Genomic DNA, 14,509 nt, shown 5'->3' on the forward strand with positions numbered 1-14,509 from the left:
GAATGTACTTAATAAGAAAAGATTGCTATTAATATAAGAAAGAAGTTTGTCTTAACACATTTCAGGAGGCCGGTTCTTTAACGAATTTCCCAGAACCTGCTAACAGCAGGTATGGTACAGTGAATTAGGGAGCTTGGCTTTCTCCCTTACAACCAAATGTTAAGATAATGGCCTAATAATGTTCACTAGGGATATAAATAGCATGAGCTGGACCACACAGACCCATTTATCATCCTAGGTGTTATTTCCCCTTATGGGCTATCTTTGGACAGCCTTGAACTTGGAAGGACAGCTGTTTGTTGTCCCATTTGAGGAGCCAGGCTGGAAGCAGCAGATCTATGGCCGTTATTAAAATGGGACATGTGGAGGAGATCAAATCTTTACTTTCTTTTTAACGTAAACAGAAGGAGAAGAGCTTTGGCTCTGAATTGTTTGCCTGGGTATGCCTGTTGCTTTCCCTGCCAGCACCTTGTGCCAATCTCTCAGTAACCTTTGGATGATATTCCTTCCTATCCCTGCTTATCATACAGCATTACTCAGCAAGGAGCTGACGGGTAACAGGAGATTAATCACAGGAGAGACTGCACACTGGCCCAGGGGGGCTGCCAAATCCCTTTCCCCTGCTTGGCTGCCAGAACCTGGAGACAAGACCCAACCCCTCAGCTGTGAAACTGGGGAAACCCAATGGCTTAAAAGAAAAACATCCAGAACTAACTGTTGGGTGAGCCTCGCCTGATCATTCATCATTCATCCATCCAAACACCTAACAGATATTTATCAAATGCCTATTATGTGCAACTAGTCTTCTTGATGCTGCAGAGATAGCAGTAAATAAACAGACACAAATTCTTGGCCTTGAGGAGCTTACATTTTAGGGAAGACAGCAAACAAAATAAACTGCAATAATTAGGTAAGTAATGCTATAAAGCAACATAAAACAAGGAAGAGGGGTAGGGAATGTCAGGTGGTATTTTAAACAGGGTACTACCAGAGGCCTTGTTGAGATGGTGACATCTGCACAAGGACTATGGGGAAGGTCACCAGTTTTTGGTACCTCATTCTTAAATAGGTGCAGCCAGATCTCAAATGTTCAGGGCAGGAATAAAGCAGAAATAGAAAATAGGGACTCAGTGGGAAAAGAGATGAGGCAGGAATCAGAAGACAGCTTTTAGAAAAGCCCCAAGTATAGCTAGTATCTTTGAGAGATTAAGGGGGAAAAATTGTTTGCATTTATAATACAAGAACAAGGAGAAAAACAACAACAACTAAGAACAAGAAAGAACTCTGGGAAATAAATCATAGTTGGATGCAAGCTGGTGCAGCCGCTATGGAAAATAGCATGGAGGTTCCTCAAAAAGTTGAAAATAGAGCTACCCAATGACCCAGCAATTGCACTACTGGGTATTTACCCTAAAGATACAAACGCAGTGATCCAAAGGGGCACGTGCACCCGAATGTTTATAGCAGCAATGTCCACAATAGCCACACTATGGAAAGAACCTAGATGTCCATCAACAGATGAATGGATAAAGAAGACGTGGTATATATACACAATGGAATACTATGCAGCCATCAAAAGAAATGAAATCTTGCCATTTGTGATGACGTGGATGGAACTAGAGGGTATTATGCTCAGCGAAATAAGTCGATCAGAGAAAGACAATTATCATATGATCTCCCTGATATGTGGAAGTGGAGATGCAACGTGGGGGGTTTGGAGGGTACAAGATGGGATCGGGAGGGAGACAAACCATAAGAGACTCTTAATCTCACAAAACAAACTGAGGGTTGCCAGGGGTAGAGGGGTAGGGAGAGGGTGGTGGGGTTATGGACATTGGAGAGGGTATGTGCTATGGTGAGTGCTGTGAAGTGTGTAAACCTGGCGATTCACAGACCTCTACCCCTGGGGCTAATAATACATTATATGTTTATTTTTAAAAAATTTTTAATTATAAAAATAAATAAATCACAGTTGGAAAAAAATTCAGTAAAAAAAGTTTTAAAAAATCACAATAACTCCAGAGAGATAAGATATTGCATTCATGAGACAAAAAGAATCCCATTTAAAAAAAGGTACAAATAATACTGGAGAGCTGTTGGCAATTAAGAACCTGATATCAGAAATTAAAAACCCACTAGAAAAATAAGAAGATAAAGATATGTAAACCTCAAAAAATAAGAAAAAAATTAAGAGAAAATCGAACAAGAATTAAAGGACAATTCCAGAAAAGCCAATATTTGACCACTAGGAGTTGGAGAAAGAGAACACAGAGAAAATGGAGGGGAGGAAATTATCAAATAATCCAATAAAACTAGTAATGGACACTCTAAACCTCCATGTAGTCCCCAAAATGTATGAAAAGAAATAGACCCCCACCCAGGCATCGCACCATGATATTTCAGAACTTGGGGCTTAATGAGAAGGTTTTTATAGACTTTTATAGATTTTTTTATAGACTTCCAGAGTATAAAGCAAATAAGAAAACCAAACAGGTCACCTACAAAAGACCAAGAATGAGAATGGCTTCCGACTTAGCAGCAGCACTGGTAGCCATGAGCCTGTCTCCAAACTTCCGGAGGAAAATGATTTCCAACTAGAAGCTGTAGTTAGATGAACTATCAGTCAAATAGGAGGGTAGGATAAAAACATTTTTAGACAAGCCAGGATTCAAAAAGTTTACCTTCTATGCTTTCTTAAAAACCTTGGAGGATATAGGGTCTTCCAGAATAAAAAAGAAGACTAAAAAAGAGAAAGACACAATCTGCCAACTTTCCTTCTTTCTTTTGGTATAGGCCTCTTGGAGTTTTCGCTGGGCAAGGGGTTTCCCAGTGGGCACACCATGACCCAGCCTCTGCTGCGGCCGACTGGGGCCATAGACCGAGTTCTGGCCAATGAGATGTGAGCGGCAGTGGTGCACACAACCTTTGGGTTGGCTCTGACCTTGTGGGACAAAGCCTCCCGCCTGCCTCTTGGCTGTCAGGATAGAGAGCATATGTCTTTGTTAAAGCAGTTTAGCTGTAACAAATAAATATGGAGAGAGGGAAACAGGAGATCCAGCCCAGGAGAGAAACTAAGTGTGCAGTATGGCAGTGAAGAGAGATCCCAGTTAGAGAGCCGAGCCCAGACATAGAGGGCAGCCAGCCCAGACTGGAGCCATTGATGGCTCTCAAGTTTGTATCTTTTTTTTTTTTTCCCCCTAACTTGAACAGAGAGTGCCCAAATGAACCCAAAGCAGATCCTTATCTGTACTTGGCTCGCTATGTGCTGGTGACGTTTTCATTCTTCACAGCACACATTTCGCTAGCTGAGAGGGTACAGGCATGCCACATTCCCACACAAGTGGCGTGCTTTGACCTGCTGCTGATGGCCGGAGGGGCGCCGTGGAAGGAGAGAATGCAGAGCAGCCCACGTCCATGGACTCTGTTTCTGGGGGATGCCCTGTACTTGTTCCTGCACTAGCTTTCCCAACCAGGGGGTACCTGGGTTTCCCAAGGACTCATGGGGCCACCCCTCTAGTAAATTTGGAGGGAAACAGAAGCCAGTTGAAGACTCAGAGCCTCTGTTCAGCTTATCTTCTCCTGGGGCCATTGACCTGATTGTCATACTATTGCCCTTGCCTTACACAGCTGGGTTGGTATTTGTTATTGCTTTTCAAAACTAAAATGTGTTGCTTGGGGATATTTAGGGCATAAAACTCTAGAGAAGCATAAGAACGATTATTCCAAAAATGAGCTCATGGTTACCTCTGTGGAGGGAAGGAGGGGGAATGTTGGGAAAGGGCACGCGGGCTTCTCTGGTGCTTTATTGGGACCTTAGAATGACTCTCTTAGAGACAGGTTTCATTTCTTAACCTAGGAGGCAGATATATGGCTGGCCATTTACAGAACTATGCATTCTACACTCTCTTATATAGGTCAAATGTATCTCACATTTCTTTCTTTTCTTTTTTAAGATTATTTTTTCATTTAAGAGAGAGTGCAGAGCGAGTGAGAACAGGGGGAAAAGGGCGAGAGAGAAGCAGGCTTCTTGCTGACCAGGGAGCCCGATGTAGAACTCGATCCCAGGACCCTGAGATCATGACCTGAGTGGAAGGCAATGGCTTAACCCACTGAGCCATGCACGTGCCTTATCTTACATTTCTTAAGAGGCTTAAATGAAACTGATAAATGTGTGGTCAAAACAGGGTTTGTAGATGGGTGGAAAAGGAAGAACTTTCAGTATTGTTTGGCATTTTAAATCTCGTGCATGTGTTGCTTTGATAAAAAAAAAAAAAAAAAAATCTGTGCTTGAAACTGGGCTTACTATGATGTGTAAGTCGAGACTCTTGCCTTGGAGTATTTCTGAATCTGGCAAGAGACCAGTACAGAGGATTAACTGCAGTTCGACCTTATGAGAGTTTTGAAGTCCCTGTATGCAGATACTTTTGGATACAAGAGAGAGAGCAGTGGCGTTTTTTTGGTACAAAGGCAGTGAGGGGAGAGGGTAAGAGATACTGTAAATCAGGCCTCAAATGAGAAGTTTGAAAGTAAAGGCGAAGAAAGGGTGTCTGAGGATGAAGTGTGAAAGCAAGTGTGAGCAAATGGTCTGGAGGGGACTGAGACTATGCAGGTTGCACACTGCACAACCCCCAGAGGGGCATTCACAATGTTGTGCAGAACGTAACCTGCACCATCGTCCACAGCCATCTGGTTGAAGGGTATTAGGTAAGGAATGGAAAAATAGAATGTGAAATGAAACTATTACAGGATTCTAAATATAATTCAGTGCCGTGTTGACATATCCCAATTATTTGTCATTTCAGTATGAAATTTAAAATCACACCAACCATTTGTACTCCGTAAAGGACAATAGCATGTACCTTTATTTATAATGGTAAGGGACAAAGACAAATAAAGTTTTAATATGGTGTAGTTCACATTAATACCATTCCTCAAGATACTGAGAACATAGAAAACAGTTAGACAAAAATCTCTGTCCATTAACCATTCATACTAGAGACTGCAGAAGAAAATTAACTTAAAATTGCAATTCTAGAACAAACTTCACTTTAATAACGGACTCAAGTTTTCATAGAGTGGAGGTAAAAAGGAGAGAGAGAAACTCATTTAGGACCTTGTTTCTCGAATATGGCCACTTTCACAGACCTATTCTTGGGGGAGGGGTTTGTAAGTTTTCTGTGGTAACATTTTTTCTTTCTTTCTTTCTTTCTTTTTTTTAAGATTTTATTTATTTATTTGACAGACAGAGATCACAAGTAGAGAGGCAGGCAGAGAGAGAGGAGGAAGCAGGCTCCCTGCTGAGCAGAGAGCCTGATGCGAGGCTCGATCCCAGGACCCTGAGATCACGACGTGAGCCGAAGGCAGAGGCTTAACCCCCTGAGCCACCCAGGTGCCCCTGTGGTAGCATTTTCAATGTTGTATTTTACTTCTGTTAATAATCTAAACAAGTTAATAGACCGTTATTCTGGGTTACCTGGATGCCATCTTACATAACAGAGGTGCCCATGATTGCAGCAGCTGTGATCTCTCTGGCACCCGTTTTCATGTGGTGTTTCTCAAATTAGGGTCTCAAGACCCTTAGAGACATTGCTGAACATTCCCTAGGAGAGTCTGTGACTTGCCAAGGTTAAAAACACGGATTCAGAGCAGTGATTCTCAAGATAGGATGGTGTGGGATGGGGTTCATGACTAGGAGACCCCCGTATCTTGAAAAAGTACATTCAAACGACATACTGTTTTTGTAATGCAAATTCTATAAGTCAATCTCAGTGAAGTACCTTTCCGGCAGTAGCCAAAAACCAATTACAGATTCATCCTAGGGGACCTTGGTCGAGAAACACTGGCTTAGAGGTAGAGGTGTCCTAGCATATGCAGAGCAGTTAGGAAGAGACATGTGCCAGAGAGAAAGAAGACCTTTTGGGTCACTGAGTGAATCCTAATCCACTTAGCAGTCAGGGTCTTTTGGAACCCAAAGGGCCAATTAAGAAGAAACCCAAGATATCCACCAACCTTCTCAGACCTGTGAGTTGGGGCAAGTTGGTCCACTTTTAATACTGAGTCAAAAGAAGAAGAAGCTCTTTTTTGCCAACCCCCACCCCTTTTCTTTGTTAACATATTTCAGAGTTTTAAATAAAGAGTTGCTGTGGCTTTTAGCCCCGGCTCCATCCACCACATGATCCACTACACCAGGAAGTGTGCTTATCAACTGAAGTGGCATCCAGCTCTCAGGGATAGCGTCCTGGGATCAGCTCTGCCAGAAAAACAAAATACAAAGACGTGGATTTTCGTGAAAAGGTAAATCCCCTTATTTTTCCCATGACCAGAACACAGACTCATTCAGAAACAGTTGGCAGCAAAAAATACTGAGATTGTAGAATGCTGAAAGACAGTGAAAACGGGGCCACTAACACTGACCGCGATACGGGGGTTGCTGGGGAAATGGTCTTTCCTGACTTCCCAGCAAGGTCATTTGTTTTCGTCCATTTTTAATCTAAACCTAAATTTCTGGAATAGAAAACATTTGGCATCACAGTTAAGTGGGGTTTGAGTGCTTTAATGGGCTGCGTGAGGCCACAAACAGACTTCGTGTTCACTTGCTGCGAGGGTGTCGTGGAATTGTGATTAGGAGTTTTGTGGTATTGACTACTTCATTCCAAGGTATTCAGTTATACTTTTTCAGAAATTCTTTTTTAACTTCTACTGCTATTTTGAGTAATTGCCACAAATTATATACAGACATTACACAAGGGTAAGCTATTAATTAGTGGGCAAAAAATATCCTTCAGGGAATATTTTGGTCTAAGAACCATGTATTAGTCAAAGTTTCCTTTAACTAAAAACAAAAACAAAAACAAAAACACTGAATCTCTCTGCTTGTGAGTCAGGGAAACCGGCCTACTTAGCAGCTAACTAGCAATAGTGAGATCTGGGGGAAAGAAGAGCTCATCAGACCCCAAAATTACCCTGGTTCATTTTTGAAGAATTCATCACCCTATGGCTTTCTATTCAGCCAAGGATCTCTTCTGGGTGATAACTGCAGAAAACTTTGTTTTGACATTTGGGAACCCAATGAGATTGAATTGATTTGCAATGTGAACACAGGTAATACAAAAATTACTTTGATTTCAAAATTGCACGGAGAATAATCCAAATGGCTTACCACAGCCTCTGTGCCTGGGCCCCCACCCACATTTCTTGCTACCTTCCTTTCTCACTGCACACTTCACTCAGTCTCTTCTTGCTCACTTTCCTTTCCTCGAATGTTCCAGACTTGTCAGCTCCGGGCCTTTGCACTTGCTATTTCTTCTGTCCAAAAAGCTCTTTGGCTTGATCTTTACATGGCTCTCCTTCTTGTCAACCAGGTCTCTGCTCCACCAGCTGAGAAAGGCCTTCCTTCACCATATTAGCTCTAAATTGGCTCCCCACCCCCTGCCTCGTCCTATCACGTTATTCTATTAATTTGTTTCAGAAATTATTCCCTTACTTGTTTTTGGTCAGGTTCCTTCTCTGGAATGGTGGTTCCACACCATCTTTTTGTTCCTCTCCCTATTCCTGGTGGCTCGTACACTGTCTGCACATAGTAAGTGCTCAATAAAGATGTGCTAAATGAAGGTCAAGTGACAGGATTTCCTCCTATCCACACAACCTCTTTGTAAAACAGGAAACTCCTCAGTGACCTCACAGTTCTTTAAATCACCCCGCAACACTCTTTCTCTAGCTGCACTGCCTCTCTGGAGTAGAATAAAATCCAGTAGAATGCCGCCATCTCCCAGTGTCCTGGCCAGCATCCCTCCCTTCACTCACCTAGAATTACTGCAGAGCTCCGATCTGATTCAGCCGCTTCAGCAGTTCCCCACTCTGATGCATTTCCGTCAGATCACTGCACCCGCCTATACAATCTTTACCGATAAAGACGCGAGGTACCTAGAAAAGCAAACAAGCTAAGATAGGTGAGGACCTTCATTACTGGATCAGGAAGAATGACATTTTTTCCTTCCTTTAAAAGTTTCCCATGATCCAAAGCTTTTACTGTCACTTTCCAACGTCCTCACGTATTTCTTTCAGGTCAGAACTCAGTTACAAGCATGAAATTATTCCTTGAAGAATGTTGGTAAACCAAGATGTATTTCCTATGGCGAATGTGGTACGTGCGATTGTCTGACTTGTCAAAATAACTTAAAAATTTCATTCTCGAGATACACATTTCAGGGAAAGAATTTTGGTTGACCCTGGCTAGACCACCCTGCTTGAATTCTGGTTTCTCGGCAGCTGGGACCACACCTGAGCCCTGAGGCTGAGCCAGGACCACCAGAGGTCAGTTGGTTTCTAAACACAGCTGGAAAAGGATTTGCGTTCTGGGTCTGGTCCCCTATTGTTGATTCGCAGTAGATTCATCTCTCTCTGCTGTGAGCTCTGTCCTCTGCTGGGGAAGCGGTGGTGGCATGTGACTCTCCATTTTTTCCGTCCCTCCCTTGTAATCCTTTGTCCAAGGGCTATCGCTCATGGGAGTAAGGGTTTGGTTTGGTCCCCCAAGGCGAGCCAGACTGATGGAGTCATTACCCCTGCTGACTGAGATCCTCTCCAGTCACACTCGGGCTCCCTCCCTGCTACTAAGCTTCCCAAGTGTTTTTAGAGTCCTGGGGGGAGGAGGAAGTCTTCTCCCAGTGGCCCAGACAACTTCCAGGCCAACTTTTAAGGAAAGGCTGATTGGCCCTGAAGAAACAAACAGTACGGGTCACCTGACTGTGAGAAGCAAGCAGGGCCTCTTCCTGAACCCTAATAACAACCTACCACAAGGGGCAGGAGACATGAAAGATAGGCGGTAAAAATATTTTCAAAGCATTGGATTTTCCTCAGAAGGCATGCCAATTCAAGGGAATCTTTTCAAGCATAAGAGAGATGAGAAACAGAGCTGAATTACTTCAGGAAGTTCTTGCAGTGTTTTTAAGAAGGTGTTTTGGTGGGAGTGAGCTTTAAAAATGAAGGCCAGATAGTAAGTGAATCTGCACCACATTTCCGTGGCTATCTCCTGTGTCTGGAGACTGGGAAATAGCACGGAAAACTGCACGTCAGAGAGAAAGGGCACACGTGTCCTCTTCCTCTTCAGTCACACACAGTGCTGCCTGCCCTACTTGCCCCATGGCTGCGTGGGGACCCCGTACATGGGGATGGCCATCAAGGCAGCATCATTTGTATCAGCTGCCAGGATAGCTGTGGAAAGAGGAGGTCAGACATCTAAGTCTTCCCTTGGGTCCTTCTAATATTTTGGAAACAAAGCTCCCACTCCTCCAAATTACTGGGGGAGGGGGGTCTTTTGGCTTTTATCACCCCAGGAACACCCGGCTGTGGTCAGGGTAGCTGTAACCAGAACAGAATCCCGGTGTAACTTCAATATAATTATGCTGCACGGCTCCTTCTGTTAAAGGCATTGCCTAGTGAAGTAGAAATCATCTGAGCTTTATTAGTGTATTTATTTGACAGAAAGCAAACACGTGTGTCGGGGGCGGGATGGGGGTTGGCGGTAGAGAAAGGGGGAAAGAATCTCGAACAGGCTCCTTGCCAAGCATGGAGCCCGAGCAGGGCTGGATCCCATGACCCTGAGATCTTGACCTGAGCTGAAACCAAGAACCCAGGTGCCCCGAAATCTTCTGAGCTTTAAACAAGGAGGAGATGTATTCACTCTTGAACGTCTGTATTTTCTAAAAGAACTGAGTGATGGTTACCTTCGGCTGGGCTGTGGGTTGAGAGGGTTTGAATTAGTCGGACAGGGTGCCCTGAAGAGCAAGGAGTCTTCTTCTTAGACCCCACCTGGCAAAGAGGCTGGTGGGCCTGAGAGCTGAGAGGCCCCCTGCCCTCCCGCCCACCCTCTAGGCTAGGCAACAGCAAAACCGCTTCCAGCAGGGCAGTTCCTGGAACCTCTGAAAGGAGGTGGACCACAGGCTGCACAGGGCCATGTGGGGAACTGTGGGGACCCAGCGGCTACCTCTTGATCCTAGCTGAGGAAGGATGAAGGAGCACGTGCCCTGTGTCCTCCCCGCCTGGCCCCAGCCCCCCTTCCAGGAACCTGAGAGTCTCTTATGGTCAAGGAGCAGGAAGACACTTGCCATCATTAAAACAAGCTTTCTGATCCTGGGGCCTGGACTGGCCTGGCATACCGTTCTCCAGACCTGGCCCCAGCTAGGCAGCTTCTCCTATACTCCAGGGTGCTCGCTCGGAGCCAAGGACTCAGCTATTTCCCAAACTCTTCACCCCATCCCTGGCTATGCCCAGGTACAGCCCACACTAATTTTCATTTGAGTGAACTGCTATAGCCTCCAGGTGTCTCCCAGCTTCAGACCTCAGGCTGACTTTCCGGCACTCACTTTTCCCCACAGCCAGGGCCCTTTTCAAAGTCAGTTTGGGTTACGCCTCCGCTCCAGACTCTTCAGTGGAATCACATTACACTTCACAAGCCACTTCACAAGTCCTTGTAACAGCTTGAGAAGCCTTCGCAGCCCTCACTATTACCTCTTCAACCTCATCTCCTCCTACTTTCCTACTGAGTTATGATGCTCCCACCACGCAAGCCTCCCTGCCAGGCGCACTTCTACCACAGGACCTCTGCACTCACTCCTTCCACTGCCTGGAACACTGTACCGCGAAATTTCTGCCTTCATTGCTCTCTCACCATCATCAGAGATCTAAAATCAGTAAGGCGCTGATGGCTTCATTTGAAACCGGCCCTTGCTGCCAAGTGTCCAGCTCCCTTTCCTACCTAGTTTTTTCTCTTTAGCACTTACCACTGACCACCTTCCAACAAACCATTTTACTTTTTGTGTTTACTAGAATGTAAATTCCTCAAAGGCAAGAGTTTTTGTTTGGTTCCTGGCGATTTTCCAAGGTCCGGGAAAGTGCTTAAAAAAACTGCTGCACCCAACAAAATTATTCTTCCCAGGCGAAGGAGAAATTACTTTCACACACAAGCAAAATTTGAGGAAATTTGTTGCCAACAGAGCTGCCTTGCAGGAAATGTTCAAAGAAGTTCTTTAGAGAGAAGGAATATGATATGGGTCAGAAACTCGGAACCACATAAAGGAAGAGCAGGAGAGAGAGAATAGATGAAGGTACTGATCTACGAGATTTGGCCATGGCAAAACCCAAACAATTTCTTTAAGTACACGGTCTGACTGAAGACATAAGTTTCTGGAATCAGTCAGGTCCCGCTGGACTCCTACTATGTGCCCATCACTATAGGTCATTACAGGGAAGTAAGAGCAACGACTTACAAGTCTCTTGTTTCTTCAGATGTAAACCCTTCCTTGGGAGGGAACCTGAAGCTGACCCCATGAAAGGATCTGTTCTTCCCCTTGAAGGAATGCATTCAGGTTCAAGAACCTGTGTAAGGTCTTTTTAAGAATTCAGAAACAAACTTAAAAGACTAGAAGACAAATTTTTTCTTTGTGGAGAGATAGGGGAAAAAAATGTGCCAAATGAATGCATGAAGAGGTTTCCCCCTCTAAAGAAGAGATATTACCAGGCTGAAAGGAATTCCAAAATTTATTCCATGTTGGAATTACTTGGGGATCTTTTTTTTCTTCTTTTGGTAGGAAAGGAACTATTTTTTTCCAGCCTCGTTAGGGTATAATTGACAAATTTGTATATATGTAAGATCTACAACACTATGATTTGATATACATACACATTTTTAAATGATCACCGCAATCAAGTTAATTAACAGGCTCATCACCTTACATAGTTAACTTTTGTCTCTGTGTGGCAAGGACATGTAAGATATCCTCCAGAGCCAACTTCAAGAATACAGTGCAGTATTATTAACTAGTCATCTTGCTGTCCACTATATCCTTAGAATTTCCCTGTCTTATGATTCAGAGATTGTACCCTTTGACCTGGGAATCTTTAAAACTATTGATGCCTCGCTCCCAACTCTGATTTAACTGATATGGAGAATGACTTGAGCATCCAGATTTCTTAAAAAGCTCCCCATGGTGCCAATGTGCAGCAAGCTTTAGGAGCCGCTGACTAAGAGGGGTCCCAGCGGGGTCCTTGGCAGCATCTGCCCTGCCCTTTGGCTCTCAGGACGTGGACAGCAGGAGTCTCTGACCACTGTGTTCTCTGCTGCAGGACCCCTCTGACACTGGAGTCCTCAGCTCACAGCTGGGGCCCTGGAAGCAATAGGGTAACAGGTTAGCCTCCATCTGTGCCAAAATACTTGTCTGTGACTGGAGAGGCAAGGAGAAACAGCCTCCGGTGCTTTATGCCCGGAACCCAGACAGAAGCCTTCAGTCCAACACAGACTGAAGCAGGATATGTGCTTCTGCAAACGCTGTATCCAAGAACGTGCATCCTGAGGCAGGCTGGGGTGAGCTGGGGGGCCGGCCCCCAGCCCACCCAGCACCAGAGGACTCAGGCAAGCTGGCTGGCCATCGCTCCAGAAGCTGGGGGTGCCGAGGCAGAGGAAGCCTTTTTAGGTAGAGAAAAGCAGTTCTTAGAGGGGCTCATGGTCTATTGAGAATGAAGGGGACTTGGTGGTCCCTTGCTCTCTTGCTCTCGTCTGGTCTTGCATAGGGGGAGGTCCTTGAGGATCACCTAGGTAGTGTCTTACAGGATCACACTGCAAGCCCTTGTGAGAGCCATGCTGGAACTCTGGCCCCTGGACTCCCTACTAGCACAGGCCTGGAAGCATCTCAGAGAAGAAGGGGCAGATCAGGAGCCTTTAGATTCTTCCAGTGGGTGGAGTTAGATAAGATAAGGAAGAATGAGCTAATTGGGTTATATGGTTAAAGCAAGCTTAGAGAAAAGATTGAAGGACAGCAAATCCTGCTTGGCCAGGTGAACCCAGAAGGAAGAGTGCATAGGATCCCTGCGTTCAGTAACAGAAACGCACAGGTCACCCGGGGCCCCTGTACCCCACCTTCCAACCCCAGCCCTGCAAGCTGCAAACTGTCATTTCCCAGCAGTGCTTGAAACAAAGACTCCAGATAGCTCACCCACTGCCGGACAGCTGCTGGGCCCGCGGAGCCGATGCACGGCACCAGGTCTGCGAGGACCTCTGGCTGCAGCCCAGCTGCCCGGTCCCCTGAGCAGCAGTGTCTTCTCTTCGTCACCCTCCCCCACCCTGCAGAGCCCTCCGGTGGCGCCTTGAGGGAGGGAGCCCTAGCGGTGTCCTAGAGAAAGGCACAGGCGGATCCCCTGCACAGCCCCCATAAGAAAAGGGAATCTGAGAACCCTTTGCCCAGCCTTTGAGAACTCACCGTTCTGGCTCCTGTGAGCGTTTCCAAATAGTCTTGAATCTTGCTTGTGTCACTGGTGGCCGTGATATCGACAAATTCCAAAAGCCCTTGTTTGAAGGGCAGCTCGCTGAGGAGCTCCTGGGTCCTTCTGCAGTAGGGGCAGGTGGGCTTGATGAACACGACCACCTTCCCGGGCTGGATTTTGCTGTTCACGAACTCTTGAGCCATACTGACAGGAGGCTGCCTCCTGGGGAGGAATCCTCAATTGCCGGTACTGCTGGGGTGTAAAGCGGTGGCCGGGCCAGCTGGCTCGCATTTAAAGGAACCTCCCCGGAGGAGGAGTTTGCCCCGGCGCGTGCTGGGGTTTTAAAGAGACAGCTCCAATGTCATCTCAGCCTGGTATGATTCACCAGCTGGAGATGCCGAGGACGGCATACTTGTTGTTCATCAATAGCTATGTCCAGGGTGTCGGTGTTGTCCTCAGCTTTTCCAGGAGCACCCGCCCTTTGGCAGAGAGTGTAGTCAAAGCACCCTTCTGGAAAGCATCCAATGTGCAGACCAGCCCCAGGGGAGAGGGCTGAGCCAGCAGTGACTTATTAGGAGTCCAGTCTTTGGTTTCCCTCTCAGACCCACCGATGCTCACGTGGAAACAGAATCACTCATGAAACATGGAAATCCCCTCAGAGGAAGTGAAACTGAAATTGGGACTTTGCCTCCATCTTGACGTGGCTCCCAGGGCATTTGGGTTGGCCCGGTGGATGGTTGGTTTGTGGTTGTGATTACTTTAATGGAATTAGTTCCCAACCCTTAAAAATCTGGAGATTTCACAGAAGGATCTGGTCTTGCAACCTCTTTCTGAAAAGCTGGGTCACACTGACTTGTGGCAGCACCCTCTCCTAGGGGCCGATGGGAGTGGCTCCCATTTGCTATAGGCCCCGGGGAGCTCCTGTCTTCCCGGACACCTGCTGCTTTAGGGCCATAAGCATTTGAATTTGGGACCTCTGAACATCAGTTTACCATGAAGGCAGATTCCAACACACACCCCGATTTCAAACTGCAGGTTCAAGGAGGGTCTTTTTCTCTGTTTAACCCTCCATTTGTGCCCCTTTGTTTTCTGTGTTTGGGAATGAAGTGGTGTAATAACTTGGCTATGGCATTCACCTCAAGCAGGGTCTGTGGCACCGGAAACTGTGATGTTCTCCCCTGCATGGCCCACAGTCCCTGCTGGGGGGGAGCAGTCTTCTGTTCTAGGTTCAGTTCTGACGCCCCCCTCCCCACCG

The 14,509-nt window shown here is 46.0% G+C and overlaps 1 protein-coding gene across 1 annotated transcript; it reads right to left on the reverse strand.

Moving 5' to 3' along the window:
• Nucleotides 1-4,839: 4,839 nt before the first annotated feature.
• GLRX (glutaredoxin) lies at nucleotides 4,840-13,803 on the reverse strand. The gene is made up of 3 exons (XM_059416671.1): nucleotides 13,251-13,803; nucleotides 7,804-7,923; nucleotides 4,840-6,250 (listed from the first exon to the last, which is right to left on the reverse strand). Exons 1-2 carry the CDS (start codon nucleotides 13,455-13,457, stop codon nucleotides 7,810-7,812), a joined length of 321 nt encoding a protein of 106 aa, XP_059272654.1. The 5' UTR covers nucleotides 13,458-13,803; the 3' UTR covers nucleotides 4,840-6,250; nucleotides 7,804-7,809.
• Nucleotides 13,804-14,509: the final 706 nt, after the last annotated feature.

The sequence above is a fragment of the Mustela nigripes genome, chromosome 12 (assembly GCF_022355385.1).
Source record: "Mustela nigripes isolate SB6536 chromosome 12, MUSNIG.SB6536, whole genome shotgun sequence".
Classification (NCBI taxonomy): domain Eukaryota; kingdom Metazoa; phylum Chordata; class Mammalia; order Carnivora; family Mustelidae; genus Mustela; species Mustela nigripes.

Excerpts from the sequence above, each read along its gene's own strand:
- GLRX (XM_059416671.1), bottom strand. The coding sequence starts at position 13,457 with ATGGCTCAAGAGTTCGTGAACAGCAAAATCCAGCCCGGGAAGGTGGTC. Across the intron at positions 7,924-13,250 it reads CGCTCACAGGAGCCAGAACG|GTACCTCGCGTCTTTATCGG; the intron begins GTGAGTTCTCAA and ends TTGCTTTTCTAG.